Source organism: Brugia malayi, assembly GCF_000002995.4.
Source record: "Brugia malayi strain FR3 genome assembly, contig: Bm_v4_ChrX_scaffold_001, whole genome shotgun sequence".
Lineage (NCBI taxonomy): Eukaryota > Metazoa > Nematoda > Chromadorea > Rhabditida > Onchocercidae > Brugia > Brugia malayi.
In genome coordinates this window covers 13266862-13290871 of record NW_025062479.1, presented here as the reverse complement: position 1 = coordinate 13290871, position 24010 = coordinate 13266862, and the positions used below count along the sequence as shown (strand labels likewise).

Here is a 24010-nt window from a genome sequence, read left to right as displayed (position 1 = left end):
TGTATGGATGCTAAGCAACGATTAGCAGTGAAAAATTGGATTTTAATCAGTTAAATTTTTCTGTTTAAGAATTAATAATTTTAGTACGAGTGTATGTGTTTCTTTAATTATTTCTTTAATTAATTAATTTAATTAACAAAAAGAGATTTCTCTATTCTGATACCATTAGTGATAAACTATTTTATAGCTACGTGAGAAGATGTAATGGAATATTAATGGATTTAAATGGAATGCATTCAACAGTTAACACATAAATTCAAATTTAGCAGTAGCAAATAAAAATTGGAATATGAATGCAATGGATAGCAATGATAATTGTGGTGTAATTATGAGACCTAAAAAGGTTTTAAAAGTTTATTTAATTTTTTCATTACATTCTGTAATGGAATTTTAAAATTAAACAGTTTTTTTTTCTTTAGAAACAATAAAATTTTGTTATTTATTTAAACAATTTTTTTTTTTGTTAACTTTAAATATTAAAAATTTTTTCTTTCTGGTAATTGAATTATTCAAAATTTTCTCTTCCTTTAAATTTCTAAAACTTATTAAAAAATTTTAATATTAAATTTTGTATGACTTTATTTCATTGATAAATGGTTTTACTCTTACATTGTTAGTTTAGCATAATCCATTATTATTATTATTCCTTTCTTTTTTGATAATATTTATAATTTGATTGAAGGAATATTTTAGAACACAAAAAAAAGCAAAATTAGTTTTCCTTTTTTTAGTTAAAAGATATTCAAGAAAAGCAACAACAAAAGTTTATACGATATCGACCGTTGAGTACAGCTAATTTATATGCCTCCTCACTTAGTAAGATATTTCTCTTTTTTCTCTTGATTTATTAAATTTAATTGGAAAGTATTTTTTAAAAAGGTAACGTAATGTCTTGTGAAACAAAAAGTAAACTAATTGGTTTATTCAGTTTTGCGCCGAAGTAATAAATAATAATTGCATTTTTCCTAAAACAAAAGACTAAAAAAAAAAATAAAAAATAAAAAATAAAATAAGCAACAAATGAAATTAAAGTCAGAAAAAGCGGAATATATTTCTTCTAAATATTATTAACCATTACCATTACTAATGAAATTATTCCCACTTACCAAACAATAATGAAGTATTAAGAATTTGCAAAAAAAAAAAAAAAAAAAGAAAAAATACTGTTTAGATTTGATCTAAATTTTGAAATCGAATCATTGACATAATAATTTAAAACAAGTAACTTTTAAATAATTTAAAATAAGCAACTCCTGAAACAACAATATATAAAAAAATTAAAATGCAAATTTGATTTTATAATCAACCAACATTTACTTACATTTTTTTTATGTCTCATTTTTTAAATAGCTTATATATAGCTCCAGTACTAATTGTATATAGTTCAAAATTTCTAAAATGCGATCATAAATTTAGCCTCATCTGGGATGACTGACATCAGATGGCGTGATTCACATATTTCACCATGTTCGTCACTGTCAACTAGTTGTCAACTTATTCATGAATCACCTAATATGGTTTGCTATACTCCTATTTTTCTAGAAATATTTTAAAGGAAAAAAATTTTCTATAATTGAAATTATAACTTAATTGAGCGCAATGATCAATTAGCAATGAGTATGGAATTTTACTAAAAGTACAAAAACTGCCAAATACAAAATCACTTATTCATTTATAAGAACAATTTTTGTTAAAGGAAACAATTATTATCTTTGGTTATATATTCTTCCACACAGTGAATATTTTACTACTCCGGTTTAAATAATTAGTATGAAATTTGAAAATCTCTATAATTCATATACAGTATGTTTTTATATTTGTATACTAAGATCAATTTCAAAAATTTATTATTATGTATAATTAGAGCATCCATTATTATTAATTATTTTATTAATTATTTATTATTATTATTGGTGATATTAGGATTATTATTATTATTATTATTACGATTACTACTAATATTGTACGATAATGGAAATTTTCAGTGGAAATATGAGGGTTATTTAGAAGAAGAAAAAGCAATAATTAATCGTGGCTTAGAAAATGCAAAACGTTTAACTGCTTGGTACTGTGAACGTTTGAAAAGTGTGGAAAAGCGAAGCAATTTATTAGATCGTGGATTATCACCTGTGGTTAGCAATTCATCATTATTTCTATTCAGTAATTAGTTTTCATTTTATAACAAATCTTTCCATTTTTCATTTCTTAAGTCTTTTTTTGTTTGAAATATTTCTTTATTAAAAACTGTCAGAAAAAACAGAACTTATTTATTCGCAGCTAAAATGAAAGCAAAAATTGAACTTTGTCATTTTTTTTTTTTTTTTTTTGCTTATTTTCCATTCTACAATTAAATATAATTTTTCTTTTTTTAAATTAATTTGTTAAAAATAGCATGCATTCTTCAATATTGTAAAACGAATTTGAAGTAGTTTTGAAACTGACAATTTTTCCGGTAGTATTTATTTCCGTTCCTTTGTTAATCTTTTTAACTTTTCAAGGACCTTTGGAAATATCAAATTTTTTGACATGCATACTTCTTATTTGTTCATTCATCATTAGTTCATTTGTACATTGTTTACTCCTCATTACCTTGTTTGCTAATTAACTAAATACATTAATTACAGGATGGAGCTGTGCACGAAGAAAAACTGAATTATCTTCGTGCTCATATTGCCGAACTGAATAGACGAATAATATCACTGATGGAAAGCAGTGAACATTCATTCCCAACGCATTCTAATTTACAGGTTCCGGTATATTGCTCACATTTTCCGGATTAGTAATACAGTCTGAAATTGATTTTAACTAAATCGGATTTATATAAATTACCGTTAGCAATGAGATGTTGACATTAACAGTTAGTGAATTAATATTTAATTTATTATATATATCAAAAAAAATTATATAAAAAATTTATAATTAAAGGAAAAAAACTGAATTTAATCCTGAAAAAGTTACGGGTTAGCATTTTTCCTTACATGAGTATATCATTTACGCCAACAACGCTTAAATTAGGCGCCAAGCAAATATTCAATTCTTAAAATCTCAACTACAGATTTAAAATTTTATCATTCATTCTTTGAAATTGATTCATTCTTCTCCAAACTAATTAAATTGTATTTTTATTTAAATTGAGAAAAATTCTTGATGAAATTTTATTAAACTTTCAATAGTAAACAGTACATTATTTTCATGTTTATATATTATACGCTATTCAAATAAAATAATACGATTAATTAATTGAATTAAATTATTGTGTTATTTAAGATAAAGACACAAATGCCACAACCGAGTGATGATCATAGCCAATACTATCGAAGACAAAATATTAAATTATGTCAGGTTCGTTCTACGTAATACTTCTCTAAATTAATATAATTTTTATCACTCTTCTCTGTCTTTCTTTGTTTAATGGGTAAGTAAACTAATTAATTAATTGTTATAGGAACTGGCTGATAAAAATCTTTTAATTGAACGACTTCTCTATGAAAAGAATGAAAAACATAGTAGCGCATTTCAAAAAGTTGAACCAAAAAGGTTATTTAAGTTAATTATAAAAATTTTAAACATATATGTAATAATTATATTATTCGTTCTTAAGAATAACAATTACTTCTTTATAAAACTAAATTTTTAAAATATGAAAAAAAAAAGATAATTAGCTGTGCTTAATTAAAAAAGAAAAAGAATGATTTTATAACTTCGGAGTTAATATTTTCATTTTTATCTACTAATAATTCTATTTTCCACCAATTAATTAATAAATTTCTATCTATTAATAACCAGATCTTTTTATTTCATGATAATTCTAGCTAATCAATTCAAATCATTCTTAATTCATTTTAGGTTGATAACAACAACAACGACAAATGCTGAAAGGAATCATTACGCTCAATCACATTCACGGAAATCATCAGAAGGAACATTAATGTGAACATTTGTAATGAATTAAATGTTTATTAAAATGGTGTAAAATACGATAATTTAAAAGTTTACAAGTTTTCATATTTTACCGAAGTATGTAGATGAACTGATAATTTTTCTAGGAATTATTAGGTAATATATGATCTATTAATATATGCAAATATATCAATCATAAAGATAACAATGATAGAGCAATATGATAGAGAATAACAATGATAGAATTTTTAGATAAATATGTTGCGAATTTATCATCTATGGACAAAAAATGCAGTTTAAATTAAAAAAAAAGTTTCAGAAGAAGGATTTCCTTTCCCTCCAAAATTTTTTAGTTTAAAAAATTGGAAGACAGGAGAAAGAGATCAAAATGAAGCTATTAATTTAATGAATACTAGTGGTCAGAAAATAGGTTCAGAAAAAAAACTTAGGATAAATAAGAAAGTATGACACTGGTTAACACAGAGGTCAAGTTGTTGTTAAAACAGAAATTAGATTAAATCATATTTTTACGGATTTGGTGTCATTAAAGGTTTCCATTTCAAAATTAACTCTTTTGCTCTCCTTATTAGCATTACACACAATTTTGAAGAAAACATCAGCTTTAATAGATTAATCAATCCTATCTGTAGTAAAAATAAATTTAACGTTTCAAAAAAAGTTGTTATTGAGATATAAGCAGTTTGTTAAGAAATTCCGAGATTACTCATTCTCAAAGTTTAAGTGGACCTGAAATAATATCCGAAAATAATGTAGTTCTCTCGGACACTCATATATATATACGGTACAACAAATCGAATTATAGGTTTTTATTTCTAGATCAATATCTGCATTTCCAAGAAAAATTTCCTTGCCGTACCTAAGTAAAATCACTGTTGTTGAATACACTTCTGTTAATTATTACTTTAAGCATCATAGTAAAGTATAAATCAGTGGATATTTTTGAAATACACAAAGAGAACCTAAAAATGAAGTATATAATATTGGAAATAAAAATTAGGAAGCATAGAAACCAACGAAGGATTTTGAAAATTGATAAATAAATCAAAAAGCAAAATGAATAAAATCTCAATCCCATGATATTCATTAATTTCATTAGTAAATAGTATTTCAAAGCATTTTTACAGAAATTATTGACATATGGTCTAAATTCTATGCTTTATCTCTAGGAATTACACATATCGAATCAATAGGGTATGTCTGTGGATGGTAAATGACATCGACTCAATTCGTAAAGAGATCGATAATCATTTCTTAGAATGTTCTGCTGTTAATATCGGCATAAATTATCACAGACAAGTTATCATAATAAACTTTAGCAAAAACAAGAGGAAATCAACTCTCAATATGTTTAAAATACGTTGCAATATGCAATGAAATTTAAAAATCCTCGTTTATGAAACTTGAAAACGAATAGGAATAACAGAATAAATTAAACAATTTTGCGTAAAGACTATTTATTCTGTTTCATGTCCGTCGGCAATTTATTAAGTGTTTGGTTTTTTAGCGTTTCATTACTGGTCTTTGTCGGATCTACCGAAAACTTCTGTTTGATAATCATTGTCGGATCTGCCGAAAAATCAGAGTCAGAAGCAGCAACTGCTGAAGAGGAAGAAGAAGAGGGAGGATAGGGTGCAGTTCCTGCAAGGAATGCTTTCATCGCTTCTATATGTTCCTCTTTCTTTAGCATCTCTACAATCGTTTTGATCTGCTCTGCTGTTAAACGAAGCTCTTTATGGCTTCCGAACAAAGCCAATGCCTACAATATATTCTCATTGTTAACAAAGACATATTTATTTAATATTTTCAGCTCAGCACCAATCAAATATTTAAGCTGATTTATAAATTAATTCCGTCACTATTTCCAGCAGTAACCAAGTGAAAAGTATAAAAAGTGTCGGTTTTACGATAGATTATCCTCATAACGATGAATAAAATAAAATCAAATGTAAAGACATACATGTAAAACAAGATTAACATTTATTACACCATCACTATCTTCATCAAGAGCTTGTAATATCTGGAAAATAATGGCTTTGATCAAAAAGGTCAATTATCGTTCTTAATACATATTCAAATAACAAGCAAATCCGAGTCAAGATTTTCGCCTGTTTTAATTTAAAGATGAAAGAAACATACTTTCCGAAATTCTTCTTTGTCCTCATCGTTCATTTTCTGTAGAGTTTGCATTTTACCTATGAGATCTTCCACTCTCATCAACCTTTCTCTGCAAGCAGTGAATTTTATGAGATTCAAAATGATTAAATCGAAGTGTTCCATGGAATATAATCACAAAATTCAGTGATTTTTCATTGTTTAATGTACATCTTAACTATAAATATGCAAAAAACTTACTCTTTCATCTTTTTCTCCTCATCGGCAGCACTTTCAGATATTTCACCAATAGCTTTTTTGTCTTCATCAAGCTTTTCTAACAATTTATCCGCCTTTTTCATCATTTTGTTCACACGTGCACGAAGTATTTTAGCCCCCCTAGGCTCTTTTAGATCTTTCATAAATGAATCCAATTCTTCTAGATCCTGAAATGAAATTCCCTCAATCGTTGTTACATAAACATTGTGTTTATAGAATTATTTGTCAAATAGCAAATAAATAAATGGACAATAATAACCTCATTGTGTTCGCTAATTTGTTCTTTTAATTCTCTGATATCATACTTTGCTTCTGAAATCGCATTACCATGGATAACATTTTCTATTGACTGCACATGTTCCTAAAAAATATTTGAAGATTAAAACCATATATAAAATATATATGTATATAAAGAATCATTCAAAAATACTGGGAAAAATCAAGGAATGATAAAATAATTTTACACGCAAATTATGTCTCTTAATATATATCAACTCCAGTTAAAAAGATTTCTGCTACACTTCAATTAAAAAGATTGCTGCCTCTTTTTATTTCTTAAACTTCGCTTTCAAGATCGCAATTCATCAATCTTTACTTCATCAATTTGCAATTTACTGCCTGCATCCGTAATGGTCTTCTCTTGGGGTGTTGCTGCTTGCGTAAGTTCCAAAACTGAAGCTTTGTCTGGGCTAGGTGATTTCACAGGAAACTTGGCTACGGTTTCAACTTCTGGACTAACTGCTGCTTTTGCTGCTTCGGTCGCTATTTTTTCCTCTTCAGCTTTCTGAATAATCAAACCTTATTAGGATTATTCGACAATCCATAACTAATATGAGACACAGAAACCGCATATCAAGCTCGATTTACCAATTTGAGCTTAAAGCGCCTGTTATCAAATAGTCCAAACAAGGAGAAAAATCGATTTCGATTTGTTCAAGCATTAGAAATGAGGAATAATTAGCCACCTTTCCAACACTTAAAATCTTCATTTCATAATGTGAATTTAAATAGAATATATAAGAAATAAAAAAAAAAAAAAAGGAAATAAACTTTTAACCTTGGCTGCTTCCTTCTTTTTAGCTTCTTCCATCGCTTTTCTTTCAGAGTCGATGGCTTTCTCAATATTTTGTATAAGGCGAAGCCTTGCTCCATAACTTACTTTATCACCTTCAATCTCTGCCAAATTTTGACGAGTTTCCTCAGCGATATCTGAAAATTTTAACCACGGTTAAACTGAGAACATCTAAAACCAGCAGTTCATCACAAATTCTACTGAAAGAAAATAATATTCTAAAAGAAAATGAATCTCGATTTAGAATAAAACTTACTATCTGGCAAACTTGTTATCAGCGCTTTCAAACGATCCATAAATGTGATATCCTCTGGCAGATATATAGTGCGTGATAGGAGCAATAATGATTGCGGCACTTTATCATTAAGAGATAGCTCCAACCATTGTTTTAACTTAAATGAATCAAAGATCTCAATACCATCATTAAATGCAAAAGAAAAAAAAAAAATCCTAAACACATTTTTTTTTTTTTTTTTGGTTTGTTTTTAAATAAATGAGGCGAGATACTCTTTTAAATTTCAAAATTTAACTGAAGAAAATAATCGTTACCTGCTCTTTAAGACGCTCTTCACTCATTCCCAGTGAACGCATCCCACGTGCTCTGCATGCCTGCTGGAGCTCAGGTACCGTTAAAGTATCCACTCCACCTTCTAAAGCTATTTCCTAAAAGAAAATAAAAAAAACCCAAAATTTTCATAAGAAATTCTCTTCTCTTCCAGAAATTACATTCATAAAAAAATGTCTGTAAATCAAATTTCCGAAAAGCAAGCATATTCATGTAAAATTAAAGTAACACTAAAAGTAAATTTTCCAATTACACATCTAGAAATAGTTGAACAAACATAGTAGCAACAAACAAAAACAGCTGAGGCAGTATCATGGATCTTATGAGAGTTGATATCAGACTGTGCTGTTAATCGGGAAGGTAAACATCGACAGATAGAGAATTACCCTGATATCAAACAGAAATAGCATTACAAGTTGATGAAAACTGTTGCACCAATACCTGGTCGTCTGCTCTTAGAGCCCGCAATTTCAACGATAACTGAAATCGGATAATTTCAAGTGAACCGAACGGTTGAATATTCAAAAGACGACATAATGCTCGAAGTGTGTTAGCTGGCAAATTGTCCAACGTAAGTTCATCTTCAAACAACTTAATATACTTGAGAAGATCCTTGTTGGTAACATAACTGCCTTCTGAACGCACCTGAAAATTGTAACAGTTTTGTACATAGCCATATCTCCTCTATGAAAATCAATTAAATCAATTAAACTCTGATAATCAACGAAAATTCTCAACTACAATATATCTTGTAAAATTTTATCTAAAATAATTTTAAAATAAGGCTAAAGAATTCCTTGTGTTCTAATTTGAGTATATATAACATTTATTTTATGGATGCAAACCTTCTTTATGAATTCTGCAAATTCAACAGCAATGCTGGCTGTCTTATCATCATCCTTAGCATTTTTCTTTTTATATAAAGCCATTTCTTCCATAGCAGCTTGGAGTAGTTTCGCTGTTTCCAGTTTTGCCGTCAGTTTTCTTCGCAATTTTTCCTCCTGCAATACATCAGAGTGAATAATTTTTCATAAGAAAGTTGCATAAAGTAACGACAACGCTGCCAGTAAATTGCTATGACATAACAAGAAGAGCCTCACCAAAGCTACTGCATCCTAAATCAAATATAACTATTTCGGCTTTTTAATCTGCCATATATTAAGTTCACATTTTACTAAAAAATGGGAGCAGGAAAGGATATGGAAACTTGTCACCTCCATTACTGTACACATGAATTACTTTTTTGAAGTTCATTGAAACATTCAGTAATACCTTTGCATTTATATAATCAAAAAAGATTGACAGCAGGTCATAATTGATAAAATTAATTCTATCCCCTAAATGTGAAAATACAAATCGATTTTTCAGGAAAAATATAAAATAAAGTAATAATAAAAAAGCAATCACTTCTTTAGTAGCGTCCTTGAATGTGCTTGGCAACATATTTGGGAATAATTTTAGGAAGAAAGGTAATGTAAATTCCATAAAAGGTACGATAACGAAAGCAGAAAATGGAATCAGTCGTAGTACATCGGACAGAGTTCTCACCAGCTGTTGTTTTTCACGACGTAACAGCGGTTTTCTACGCAAGAATCTCCATAAATATTTGGCACTTAGTCGCATTTCCAGAAATAACAATCGGAAACCATGATAGTAATGTTTGCAACCTTTTTTGAAGGCTTTCGGCCATCGTATGTATACAGGTTCCAGAGCCACTTGCTGCTTTGCTTTTTCTACCATCTGCAATACTGAATTTCTTGAAGAAGAAAAAATGATTAACAAACCTGAGATTCTAGTGATTACGGAAGCTTTTTTCAGATCTCTGCTAAAATCATTAGTAGCTCTTCATATTCCGTATTAAATGATCCCCTGATTAAAAATTTATAAAAGTCGTCACTGTTCGAATACGTTATATTAGAGCTATTTTCACCGAAATCTGATGCTAATATTGAAAATAAGTTATTTCAGTGCATCCTAACCTGTTTACGTGCTTGCCCTTCTTTTTCCTCTAATGTCGCTTGCTCTTTCAGCCTTTTCAGTGTTTCCTCCAGTTTACTCTTGTCATACAAAAACTGTACACAAGATCTGTGAAAGGTTCGCGTCTCAGTTTCATAAACACTAAACCTTACTAAACAACTTCTCAGCCTAAAAAAAATTCCATTAAATTTAACTAGATCATTTTTTAAACTTGAAAAAATAAAATCATAGAAAATTGGAATGAATTATTCTGGGAGAACAGGAAAAAAGATAAGGCAGATATAACACCTGAGAGTGGATATTGGCCTTTTGGATGCATAAAATGCTAGACCACATGCTCGTCGAAATATCATATCATACAAGAATGTGGTACCGATCACCTGGTTACCAGATACTTCTTAATATCTGAAATAAACCATAAACAATATTTCGATGGATCGAGCAGTTAATCAGTTATCTTCTCTGATAGAATAAATTATCAAACAAAATCGTTTAGCATTATAAATGCAAAAAAATTATTCAAACATCATTCATTTAAATTCCATTTTATCAATGCAACTCAATAGTAGGCATACAACAGTACTCATATCTTGTCATTTCTTCATAATATGTAATCACTGTACCGTCGTATCACAAAGTTCACAAAAAAGAAAAGAGAAAAACAGGAAAAAAAAAAAAAAAAAAACAATATTAAAAAATGAAACACAATTTTCAACACAAATCTTTAATTTTCAAAGTTTTACATTGAAAATTAATTCGATATTCATCGCAGCAATCATTTCTCAACTTAATAACATTGCTGTTATCAGTTAATATAATCATATAGCATAGCGATCAATCATCTCATTTCTTGAGAATTTCTTCCACAATTTGGTCATTCATAATTGATACAACTTGTAAGTATAATCACGCATAATATTATTTGTATGAATGTAGCAAACGCAATAAATTGATTTTTTCGGGATTAAATTCCGGAAAAATCAACCGCAGTTAGTCACAACAACAAGAATGTACGTATCTGATTTAATAAACTAACACCATGCTTGTTGTCAATTGTCATAAGCTAACAAAGTTACGATTACCATTTCTGATATATTTTTGTTTTACTCCATTTGATTTAAAATGAAACTTGATTCTATCATTTATTTTTCCATCTCCATAATACTCAAATTCAAAGAAACAATCTTTCTTTAATATTTCATAAAGCTATTTCGTGAAATCTTCTCAGTTGAAAATATCCCCTCACCTAAGTTTAATCTTATCATTTCCACTATTCCCGAATCATTCCTGTTGTTTAATTACTTCTATCTTTCTATGATTTTCTATAATTATTTCTATCATTTTGTGATTATTTTTAAAGTGCTCAATTCGAACAGATCCATTGTTTATATCTTCCACATTTATGCAAATGACAGTCGCGTTGAAATGCATTACTTAAGAAAGCGTACGAGTTAACATTAAACTTACCAGTAAATGAATGAATATTAAATAATAAATATTGATAATATGATAATTTGATAGTGATAATGTTGATAATGTGATGGCATTTTCGTCAGAAACCAACGGAAGAAATTTGCCAATAAATTTGAAATTAGAAAATAATAGTAAAACATGTAACCCAAATATTTCCCAGTAATGAGCACTTTATGATATGCAAAGCACAGTCAACATTCTGATGCATTAAAAGAAAAAAAAAAACAACGATGAGATTGAAATTTTCGTCAGAAACCAACGGAAGTTACACAGGATACATCAAAGATGTTGATTGAGAGTTGGTTTACACTTACGGTTTTATGTTGATTATGCGACACGGATAGAATTAATTTGCTACGATGGTATACATGGCGCTATCTGCTTCGGTAGTCGGTGGTAATATATGTGTATATACACATATATGATTACGAGAGAACTGTCAGTGGAACTAAATAATAATCTAAATAATAATGGTGCAGCACGATGCAAATTCCGGGGATTCCCGGGTAAGTTTTTCTCCACTTTAAACTTACCTTATTCAGTGTAGATATCTGCAAGTTTGCAGTAAATGTGCATAGGTAATTAAAATAGTTTAGTTTGCAAATAGTGTTACATGCATTTATGCATTACTTTTAGTGTACTATTTAATAAAAAGTTTTTATATCAAAAAAGGGAAAAAGTAGTAAAGTTTTTTAGCACCTTTTCTATTATCAGAGAAGATTGCTAAGTAGCAATGAAATTTCTGCGTTAATGTTGTTACCTAGGTTTGAACTAATTTACTAATCTCATTGTATTTTTGTTTCTTTTTTGTAGCGAAGGAATTATTACTAACTTAGGTTTGAACTAATTTATTAGTTTTATATTGTTTTTTTATCTTTTAATATATATTGTTTTACAGATTTCTGAATTGGTAGAAAGACTTGCAAAATTACCTGCTACTGATGTCCATCAGTATTTTCGTGGTTTCCGCGCTATTCAGGATGAGCTTGATGCGGAGCAGTGTAAAATTCAAATAAGTGTTTTCCTTTTGTTATGATATTTCAGTACCTTAAATTATCTTGACGAATAGAAAAAGGGCAAGATTGCAGTAGTGAGGAGACGAAATGTCGATAGCTGGCTTTACATGTTCTTACTGCAACATTGATGTACCTCAAAGATTTTGATGTTAAACTTATGCTTATCTCATTCTTTAAGAAGAAATCAGTGTAAGATTTCTTTGAATGATTTGAAGGTATCCAAACTAGATGTAAATTGGTGTTGTCCTATTTCCAATTGTTACTAGCTTTCCTGTTATCATTATAGTGTTTTTGTTGCAAGTGTTGTTCACTGTCTGATGTTAGTTGTGTGTATTCTCTTATGATGAGTGGTGAACGAAATAGCATTTTGTAAGTCATATGCATCTATATTATTCTAGCGATGAACTTTTGCTTGATTATTTAGCTATAAACAGAAATATTATGCTTATAGGAAAGAATGTGCTATATGCAAGAGAATCTACCAGCTCAATTATCAAATTTGCGACGTTTTCGAAAGAAATTGGTTTACTTGAAGCAAAAGGTTCAGAGTGCTTTGAAGAACTATCATGATCAACAGGAGCGGTTGTGGTCGTCGCTTAAGCAGGTTATTTTGTACTATTAATTCTAGTGTATTGTTTCCGTTTTGGATTATCGCAGTTTTGTACTACCAAACTTCTAAATAGATTTGAGTTCTCTTTTACACCTACAGCGGAGTCCTTTTATTCCTCATTGGGAGTGGTAGTAGTTTGAAAAAAGCTTTTCTTTCAGAATGCACCAGATCTTCACAATCATTTGGAATGTGTTGCGCAGAAAATGAAAGAGTTGAATTACCTTATAGTCGCTCATAAGCTGACATTTGCAATATCAAAGATTAAGAAAGTAATAAATGGTTCTGACTTTTTTCTGCTATATGACAATATTCAATTCCTGAAACAGAACGCTAATTCGGATTTGAAATTGGTATGTGGAAAACTTCCTAATTCTTAGGTAGTATCAAAAATAGGTCGGGAAGAAAGTTGAAGAGATTTTTATATATATACTCAAAAGGACAATGGTTGGAAAAAAAAACGGAGATGCTAAAATATTCGAAATTTTTTATTTAGGATGAAAATGAAGCTAAAAACATTGATAACATGAGGAAGCAGCTGATCAATGAAACAGAACATCTTGTTTCGGGTTCTCTTAGAGATTTATTGAAGAAAATTCGTTACCCACTTGAAGAACCTGTTGATTTGAAAACTCATGAGAAGCTAATTCAGCAAATCGCTACTTTGCTGAAATGTATCAGTATTCTGGATAATGGTATTGTTACTTTACACTGTGACAGGTACAATTTTGGGAAGCTTCACTTTTTCCTGCATGCATTTACTGTGTAATGGTACTTTTAAGTAAATTTATCAAAATAATATTGCTTTGTTTATAAATCACATTCAAACTGCAGTGCTTTGATTGACTTTATTCAAGATCAAAACTTTTGACTGAACTAGTTGGTCCAGTGGAGAGGCGATTCCAGTTCCACTTTTTCACGGAGCAGAAAACAAATGATTCATCTAAACCAGAATGGTTTTTTACGCAAATACTCACTTGGATAACAGCAAATGTTGATCTGATTAGCTCCATTTTGCTACTAATTGTTAAGAATGATGTAAACTTCATTTTTTTTTTCTTTTTTTTTGAATTTTAAAAGATGTAAACAGCATTTTTGTATCTTTTGAAAGCAATTAACTGAAATAGTATTTCCGAGCGGATTTAACGCACTGCTTTTTTTACTTAACCTAAAAGTTATTGTTTTTCAAGGCTGAACGAAATGAAATGGTGACTGAATATGTGAATAAGCTAATGAATTTGGCACAGAAAAAAGTGCAAAATATTGTTAAGGAAGTACAAGACGATCCTGAATTGTTCTCTCATCTTATTGATGAGTGTGTTGCCTTCGAAAACGAGTTGCAAGGTAGACATCTCTCTTTTCTTCATGTACAATCATTGTTTGTTATCTGTTGTTATTATGATCTGTGAGAACGACAACTTTGTCATACTTAACTAAACATACTATTGTGATTTAGCTTTTAAATGATCTTTTTTCTTAGATTTTCTCTTCAGATTCCATCCATTATGTATTATTTCTAGCTACCTCATGATTTACAGATATTGCTATTCCGATACGTCCGGGTAATGTGCTGGTTGTTTTGTGCGAAGATATTTATTTACTGAAATGGCTACAGCTCGAACGTGAGAGCTGTATTGCAGGAGTAGAAAATGTGCTTTGTGGAGAGGATTGCTGGAACAACCGATATCACACCTTTTCAGATGTCGATATGGTATACACAGTCATGTATTTTTTGAAGCCCTGGTTAATAATTTACATATTCTAAATTTGAATATCAAAAGCATAGAGAAAAGACAGAAAATTTTTCCAGCAACAAGCACCAGAATGTACCGATCAATTCCTATTGATGATTGAATCAATTACAGAACGTTATCGTTGGATAGAGAGTTTGGATGTGCAGTCACAGTTCTTGAACGTGCAGGTAAACGTATTCGGCCACGCTCTGATGGGTATTGAGGGGTAAAAAAAACTTAATTTAATATTGGAAGTCACCAGTACTTTAACTTTTTTTTTTAGTGGCATTGTTTTCACAAGTTTTTATTATATATGGAAGGTGTATAGAGTGTTGCCATACCAGGTAGTTTTAGGATGCAGTACAAAAAGTTAGATATATATCAGATGCAAAAAAAATATATATATGTATAAAAAGTTAGATGTATATGAATATGAGATGTATCAGATGCTGATTTACTTGTAGATCTTCATGTTGGATGATTTCCGGCTACGTCTCGTACATATCTCTCAACAGCTTGGCTCTCCATGGGAAAAGCCCTTTATTCAGATCTTAAACTCTGCTTGGTATGCTTAAAATTCAATGGTTCAGTTTTTTGGCATTAAAGGATTGAAATTTAATGCTATAGGTGGTAGAATGTAAGCTTATAAACTATTATTTTAGAAGAGATGTGAGCAGTATCCATAGAATTGCATTAACTACTTTAGAACAACCTAAGATTGCTCTTTATTATTATCTCTTCTAAAAAAAAAAAAAAAAAAAAAAAAAAGAAAAAAAGATTTATAATGCCTTCATTATATCTGTATTAAATAAAAACGTTAAATAATAAAATTTTAACGGATTTATTTGTTATCATTCATTATTCAGGGCAGTTGCATTTGTGCAGGTACTTAGCTTATGTGTTGGATGAATGGAATGAAGTGGACATATTCATACGCATTCAAGCGCTTGGAAAGAGAACTCATTTTCGAGGTGTTTTCGAAGATGTAGCCAATATGTATAGGCATTTATGGCGACAAAAGGCTGAAGATCTCACAGCTGCATTCTACCAACATATCCGTGCCTCACTGAGTCGTTATCAACGTGAGCAATGGTATTTTTCTTTCTTAACTTTCAACTTATCGACTGCAGTTAGGAATTATTCTGAAGAAGTTTGTTGTTATGGTTTGTTTGTTTGGAGAACTACATATTGTTACGTGATTGCAGCTTCCTTTTGCTGGGTAATAATACGTAAGAATAGTCTGTTATTATATAGATATGAAAAAACACGTAATTCTAGTATAAAGCTAAAAAAATAATTCTATTATATGAATTTACAGATGAAAATGTAATTATTGGAAGAATACCCAACTGAGAAGTCATCTTTTTTACTTTTAAGAGAAAATACCTATTTTAGGTATTCGTGGGAAGCAAGTAAACCATTCGATCTGACTCCTTCATTTTGTCCGTTTCTGCTAGAAGTACGCCGACTACTTGGACATGTTAATAAGGCTATATCGCCTCACTCAGCTACTAAACTTTATGAAATGCTGAATGAAAAAGTAGCGGAAGTGTTGCTTCAAATGCTTACAACTATATCACTCAAGTGAATGTTGTTTGTTTATTTGTTTTTTGTGCTTCAATCACTTAAATTGTAGATCTTAGCATTAGCGAAAAAATCCAAGTGACAGATCCTTTTAAACTCCAAAATATATATTTCAGTGGATACGGAGCTGCACAGATACTTTATGATGTAACGAATAGTCTCATCCCTGTGCTTAATTCTCTCTACAATCATCATACTAACGCTATTAACCTAGAAACACTCGATGAACCGGTATGTGATTTCTATAAAAATAATGAAAATTGAACTATAGTAATCATTCTTGAAAATAAAGAGTTCAAATGAGGAATGGTACTGAATTGTATTTCCAGAAATTCGTCGAAGTCATATCATGCTTGAAAATATTATCTCAATCTACGGGTACAGCAATTCTTTTGTACGAAGAGCTGAAACGAACAACGGATAATTTGACGCCATCTTTACTTGAACCGTTTGATGCAGCAACAATAGAACGTGAACGAGCATTAGAACTGTTAAAACGTCGTTCGGATTTGCAGTTGACAAGTGATGAAACCGTGAAGTTGTAATTGTACTTGATATATCGAATTTGCATTTTAGGAGATGAAGAATTATTCTGTTTGGTTTAATTATATTGTAATAAAATTACTTCCTACCAATTTCCCTGATGATTGAAGCCTCAAAACAACGAATTTTACATTTTCGATATTACAGTGAGCAGGATTTGAGAAATTTCATGTACTTCTCCCTGCTTTATGCTTCATTAAGATATTTAATCGCCTTTAAACAAGAATGTTAGATATAAGGAAGCATGGAACTATTATTTGCTTATATTCTAGCGTAAGGACTAATTTTGAGCAAACCAACAATTCAGAGGACTATCACTTACCTTCATATTTTGGATAATTTAACTAGTAAAGATCGAAAATATGCTGTGAGAAATATGAGGTAACAACAGTCGAAGAAAGGTACCAAAGAGAAAGTATTGTCTTAAGGACATGTCCTCAAATTTCTTGCATTGAAAGTGTTCAGTTGACAAGTTCTTTAATACTTGAACATTTGCAGTTCTCTTCGTCAGCTTCCACTATAATTTTGAGATTAGTGGTGAAATGGATATTGATTCTTTGAAATCTTATGGAATAGAGGTATTGTAGAAGAATGTTTAGATTATTGTTGGGCATGTTTGATGTGAATGCTTCAAATTCAAGAGGTGGCCTACTTTTCCTATCTTCTAAATTACCTTGAAAGCAGGTCATCCTATGGCAACAGACTGCTTTCTAATAACGCCATCTCAACTAATGCATGATATGAATGATCACAAAAATGAGCTGTGAGAATTCCTGGTGCTTTCAGTTGTTTCTTAAAATATCAGCACCAGCGTATAAAAAGAGATATGTTAGAAATATCAGTGGTTCATAAGGTAAAGTAATCGAAAAGAAGTTCTGCGAAACAAGTAACATGACATTTTCAAGCTTGTCATGATAGATCAATATAAAGTTTTTGCGAGAACTTTATTATTGGAAAATTGAATAATTATTTTGGGAAGTGGCTGGTTCTTTTATTCTGGCTTCATCAGAGCTATTCAGGAATAATTTTATAAAATTTTCCATACATATCCACTTAGTCTACACATTTTTGTTTCCCATGACACCACGAGAAAGATGCACCGTCCATATGAGAGAATTGAAAATTATTATTCCCAGCTGTAACCCACTGATTTTGCAGTAAGGTAAATTATGTCCATAAAGAGTTAGTGGTTATTCAAGGGCAACTCGATGTTAATTAGTTGACCATTCAGAAGGTATATATGAAATGTGCGAAATAAAAAACTAAAAATAACAAGACCGATTCTCTTTGCCAGTTCATCACGCTGATTGCTATAATTTTGTCAGATTTCAAATATGTCTCATAACAAAAGTCACAAATATGAAATTTATGAAATATTCAGATAAATATTCAAAAAGTTCATATAAAACAGTAATCGAAATGTGAAAAATTGGTCGAATTGAAAATATCATTTAGGCAGTGATAGTACTTTTATTAATATAATTAAAGAAATGAACAATATGATTTTCATCTCATGGAAAAGATTTCTAATTCTTAAATTTGGCAAACCACCACTTTTTTCTTCTTCGAATGGCTAAGTATATGATGTTTGGAACGCAGAAAACAATACATTACCGAGGAAAAATGGAAAGAATGAAATTCTTTTTTCAGGAAGAAATTCCGTTCTACACTTGAATTGCATCCCTTTGATATATATTTTTACTATATATTTTAAAGACATGAACAAGAAATATGCACAAAGCTTTTTGAGTGCGAATTAATATTTCATTTAGTGTTTAAGTGGAGAGCGCATGAGACTCTGAAAATTGTTGATGATGACGTTCATTTTTGAGTAGTTTTAATGCTAAACCTTTTCCTTTTTTCATATATTCACTTTCACAGCCAAAATCCATCTCAATATTTCCAGTATTTGCAAGCATTAATGATGCTAAATAGTAACGGCTGATATCATACCGCGTGCTTACATGCTCCATAAGCTGAAATGAGAAACTTCATTAGAAAAACAGAAAGCATTCCCAATCAACAAAGATTCAAATAACTGATACAGGATACAATGTTATAAACTCCATTGAGAAATTCATCATAGACAAATAATTTACTCATCGCAACGAGAATTTTCAGATATCACATTTCAATTCATTGAAAAACCAATGAAATGAGATGCAATGTCTGAAATACACGAGGATTTCTATTTCTTCCTCTCTAAATTATCGTCACTACCAAATTCTCCATTTGATCTAGGAAAAAAACACGAAATGTGAAAATACAAGTTTCCTCTTCCAAGAACGGTTGGATTTTTTTGTCAATAAAGTCTATATTAGATCTCTTGATAGCCTTCTATTTAAAATATGTTCACATCAAACATGTTATGCTCGACTGAACAATCCAAAAAAGTTTTAATGAACTAATAATAACCTCAGTGAAAGTTTTTGTCTGTCCAATGTCTTCATATTGCTCCAAGAGTTCGGTACCATACTGGTGTATATTAAATTCTCGACGTGTTTCTTCTTTTTCCAATAAAAGTTGAATTTTTTCTTCCCACTGTTGCACACGCTTGCATAATTTCGATGTAGTTTCTTCCGCTGATGACCAATACCTACACCATATATTGTTTTACTGCGTTATCCCATTTAAGAAAAACATACAAAAACGTAGAATCAGGAACGAAAACACACTAATATGAGCACCCCTTAACAATAATACGAAAGAAATCTTCTAATGAACAAAACTAAAATCAAAAATGACGGGAAAAAAAAATGAAGTGGATTAAAGAAGGAATTAGAGAGGTAAGAGATAACAAACTGTAACATCTTCAACCCTCTAACGGAAGTTTACAGCAGTCTTATTGACAGAAAAACAATAAATGAAAACACATTTCAATTTGAATGTTAAATGAATCCTTCCTACTCGTTACACGGCAATGATCGCATTGAGAAAAAAAAAAATGCAGTCAGAACGATCACCTACAAGTCTGTTGTTAACAAAAACTTTATTAATTTGTTTCAAAAAAAAAAAGAATAATCTCCTCACTTTTGTAAGTGAACCTTCAGCAAATCCTGATAGGTCATTTGTTCTGCAGGTTTTAAAAGAAGATCCGGGTCGTCAAAATTCATATACATCGAAGAAACGTGAACTCTATCTTCCAAATCATCGTTGGGTATATCAGCAAAAGTCAGATTACCGTCACCTAAGTTAAAAAGTTAAAGATCAAAAAATTACTTGCAGCACTATTTATGAGAGAAATGAAGAGTACTTACCGGTAACACCAGAAGCACCCTCGATTTCATCATCGGAATAACCACTGTTAATGGCTTCATATTCATCTACCTCCAATTCATCCTCATCTGATTGGATATCACCTACAAAAATAAATTCAAGAAATCTATATCAAAGTTTATCAATATAAGGTATACCAAAGTAAACAAACTATTTCACTCAACAAATGAAAATAAGTTATATAAATTGGTCAATTCGCATAGTTATAGCATAGTTCCTAACCTGACTGCTGCTGCAATCCAGAATGTTGCAAAGCGCGCTCCTTAATTGCATTCATTCGATGTCTTTCTAGATTTCGGATAAGTCTAAAAATAAAGAAAATCAGCTCAACTGGAATGCTAAATGTTTTTTTGCTAAATGTTTAGCGTAAAAACTCACTTCCCAAAAATAATTGAGAAATCATCATCTAGGGTATGCGTAATTCCTTTCGGTAACGAATGATAGACGTGCCGTTGAAGAAATTCATTGAGAGTAGAAAAGGTTTTCAACTTTTCTCTTTTTTTTAACCGGCGTTTTTCGACTTGTTCCGGTACAAAAGTAGGCTTGCAAGCCTAAAATAATGTCTTTATAAAACAAGGGAAAATATGAATTTGAATAATGCCATTATGATCAATTATACAACTTCCAGAAAAAAAAATCAAATATGTGAACAGCAGTTGAGTGAAATATTTTTAGAACATCGAACTCTATAAACTTGCCTTTGGAAGATCCTCTTTCCTTTAAACTTCTTTGAAAAATAAGAAATTAGCAAGGAGCATATAAAAAAGTGAAGTTGCAAATCGACAGCAGTTAGAAAATAGGAAAGAAAAAATACCCGATAAGGTCCATGTTTACATTTCTGTAATCGAAAAAGATCCATAACAGGTTCATCTTCATCTGCCCCATCAAATGCTTCTTCATCAGCCTATGCTTTGAATCAGATTTTGAATTTTTAAATGAAATTATCACACTATAATCCAAAATTTCACTATGGTTTCTTTTTTAAGAAAAGGAAGGAAAAATGACTATTTTCAATCATAATCGTCAAGTTTATATATTAAATGTATTTATAATTCAAACCGGATGACGATCACCATCCTCATCGTTTTCAATATCCCCAAATGCTGGTCCATCAAATCCTAAACCATCAGTTTCATTGTTTTGTATACAGTTCTTGCCAGCATCATCCCTCATCATGTTTACATCAACAACACTATCATTAACAAGTTCCACGTGACTCGTATTAGGACATGTTATCGTATTCAGATTGGTAGCAGATGTCATACGACGAACTTTCTCCACTTCACTAGTACAGTTACCAATGTGTTCGTTATCAGCTAAATCTGTAACAGTTATTCATTAGTGCATTGCTCTGCACTCTTTCATTCTTTATGTGTATTTACCAAAAAAACACTGAAGTAAAAAAAAAAAAAAATTGTCATGAATGTTGGCATGGAATTACTGCTAATCTTATAGTTTATTCATTATACATTATTGAAAAAAGCTGAAATTATCAGGAGTTTTGAAATAGATAGAAAACTTACATATAATCAAAAAATAAAGAGAGCTAATAATATCCTCCTCTTGAATTTGACGATTATGAGATGAAAATATTGAATTCAAAATGAGTTCAGGAATAGAATTAAATAATTCTAACTATCGTATTCTTGTATTACCATTACTATATCGTAATTCAAATACAAATACGTCAAAGTAAAAGTAGATACTTCAATCTCATTAGTATTATTGTGAAAAATTATCTAACTGATCATCACCCTGTTGCATCAATGTATCAGCGCAGCTAGAATTGCCATAATCTTGTTCTTGCACCACAAAATCATCCAAGAACTTTGCATTGGCCAAATCGAGTAAAAGAGCACCCTGCATTAGTCAAGATTAAACACAAACATGACATAATTAAATAAAGTTAACCATTACAAAAAAAAAATCTTTAATTGAATGGTTTCAAATTATCCGAAACAAGGGATGATAATGCCAAAAAGAGAATGGTTCACAAAAACAGACAGATAGGACATCGATCAAATCAACAAAAATATTTTATTGATAGTAGAAAACGCCAAATTAGAATTGCAGTAATTTAAAGCAATGAAAAATTATTTATAAATAAATATTGGAGCTTTATTCCTCACTCAGACATAATATTCCGGAAAAATAATGTTTATATTATTTAAGTAAGGGAAACTGACACTTTTATGGATGAAACCAGTGTTAATAATGAAGTCATCTCTTTTTCCGATTAGTTCTTTAAGATTTCGGGATGAGTACAGCGACATGTTGGTTTTTTCAAAATCAGCAAGAGGCATTAATGAGATCGGTATCTGAAAATCAGCACAATTTTATATAAGATATTACATACTTTAATGATATCATTCAGCCAATTTGTTACTGCAAATTATTCTATAAAACATCGAATGACTGAAACGTAAACACAGCATAGTGTGACATGTAATCAGTGGATTTCCCATACAACACAGATGAGTACTGTTAACTATTGTATTAGTACCTCCCAACTTTTATGACAGCAAAAACAAACTTGTGCAAGTAACTGAGGAGGTTTCGCCTCACTTTTTAACATTATTGTCTTCCAATCGACTATTTGAAGATTTGTGAATTGAATAAGATCACAAGGATCATCCGGCTCTTGAGTAAATTCATCGATGTCATCGGTATGTTCTACATCATCTGCAACAAAATGATTATTCCATTACCAAAGTATTTTGAATAATATTTTGGTATGAGACCATTACCATATATATATATATATATATATATATATATATATATATATATATATATAGTTACCACTCAGTTATTTACTCCGTGGAATCAGCCGATTTTTATTTTCATAATTTGAATCGTTCATTTCTCAAAATTAATAATAAAACTGTCAATTCTATCCACATATTAACATGCAAACATTTTCGCACATTATACGCTGCCAAAAAGTTAATATAAACTGTGATAGGTTAATGACAAAAGTGATTAGAAACTAATCGATCTCATCACCTAAAATTCTTTTTTGGGATGCTTTCTTATCACGGAGTTGCTCGTAGAAACCCTGTGCAAGCCCGTGAACATATTCAACCTTTTTGCCATATATCATTGTTGAACCTTGAATAAGTATAGCTGCTTCCGCAAAATTAAATTTGTCCCCACTACCGATTTCCTCATCTTCCTGTTCTGAGTGATCACTTAACTCTCGTATCCTGAATATATATATATATATATATATATATATATATATATGTAAGAATTAAAGATTGATGAGAATTTGTAACGATAATATTTGGCTTATGAAATACCTCATGTTGTTAGCTTCATGAAATTTATTAAGTGATAATGAAAATAATCACAATATAATACAACCATACCTTCCACATAACAGGTAAGGCATATTTTTCATAGTTAAATCTTTGGATAACAGTGCATAAAAAACACCTAAGATATTTAACCTTTCAACAAATTCTTCCAGTAAATGGCTAATATCAATATCCCAATTTTTCTGCAAATCTCTTACAGGTTGCAAAAGGAAAGCATATCGCGTACTTAATTCATCCTCATCGGTCATTATTCACACTCTGAAAAAGATAGATTAACTTATTTAATTTACGCATTTCATCGACAATGAAATATTCTTAAAGAAATCTAAGAAAAAAAAACTTGCCCAAGCTCTATAAATGAAGAGTACAACTAAGTCCGTAAAGTTAAATGTGAAGATTGGAATATTTCAAATAACAGTCTTCCGCGTACGTGGGATCGCGTGGGCCGCGAAATACCAGCTGATGTTGGGATTACGTTTCAAAGTTTAATTTTTTTCTCTTCGTTTTTGTAAAAGTTTCGCTAGGGCTGGAATCTTCTATGAATTCCACTTAT

The 24010-nt window shown here is 30.3% G+C and overlaps 4 protein-coding genes across 4 annotated transcripts; 2 read left to right on the top strand and 2 right to left on the bottom strand.

Moving 5' to 3' along the window:
* Positions 1 to 289: 289 nt before the first annotated feature.
* Positions 290 to 3934, top strand: Bm5451 (Uncharacterized protein; the record flags this gene model as incomplete). The annotated part of the gene is made up of 8 exons (XM_043074719.1): positions 290 to 343; positions 732 to 816; positions 1417 to 1517; positions 1986 to 2132; positions 2625 to 2747; positions 3268 to 3342; positions 3446 to 3537; positions 3847 to 3934. 8 exons carry the CDS (start codon positions 290 to 292, stop codon positions 3932 to 3934), a joined length of 765 nt encoding a protein of 254 aa, XP_042930653.1.
* A 1437-nt stretch (positions 3935 to 5371) lies between these two features.
* Positions 5372 to 10258, bottom strand: Bma-letm-1 (Calcium-binding mitochondrial protein Anon-60Da, putative; the record flags this gene model as incomplete). Its single annotated transcript, XM_001895450.1, has 14 exons — positions 5372 to 5677; positions 5879 to 5938; positions 6058 to 6145; positions 6274 to 6458; positions 6551 to 6652; positions 6887 to 7075; positions 7349 to 7500; positions 7620 to 7755; positions 7913 to 8026; positions 8370 to 8573; positions 8774 to 8929; positions 9336 to 9668; positions 9908 to 10073; positions 10194 to 10258. The coding sequence occupies 14 exons, from the start codon at positions 10256 to 10258 to the stop codon at positions 5372 to 5374; spliced, it is 2256 nt and encodes a 751-aa protein (XP_001895485.1).
* A 1590-nt stretch (positions 10259 to 11848) lies between these two features.
* Bm8415 (Uncharacterized protein) lies at positions 11849 to 16863 on the top strand (the record flags this gene model as incomplete). Its single annotated transcript, XM_043074718.1, has 14 exons — positions 11849 to 11884; positions 12277 to 12396; positions 12846 to 12998; positions 13163 to 13354; positions 13498 to 13721; positions 13859 to 14039; positions 14192 to 14345; positions 14540 to 14712; positions 14812 to 14922; positions 15199 to 15299; positions 15620 to 15826; positions 16130 to 16318; positions 16435 to 16549; positions 16648 to 16863. The coding sequence occupies 14 exons, from the start codon at positions 11849 to 11851 to the stop codon at positions 16861 to 16863; spliced, it is 2172 nt and encodes a 723-aa protein (XP_042930652.1).
* A 1773-nt stretch (positions 16864 to 18636) lies between these two features.
* Positions 18637 to 23705, bottom strand: Bma-kle-2 (uncharacterized protein; the record flags this gene model as incomplete). The annotated part of the gene is made up of 13 exons (XM_001895453.1): positions 18637 to 18837; positions 19277 to 19457; positions 19892 to 20048; positions 20119 to 20220; positions 20360 to 20442; positions 20516 to 20688; positions 20952 to 21041; positions 21197 to 21459; positions 21892 to 21997; positions 22324 to 22455; positions 22671 to 22819; positions 23144 to 23343; positions 23590 to 23705. 13 exons carry the CDS (start codon positions 23703 to 23705, stop codon positions 18637 to 18639), a joined length of 1953 nt encoding a protein of 650 aa, XP_001895488.1.
* Between the last annotated feature and the right edge of the window lie 305 nt (positions 23706 to 24010).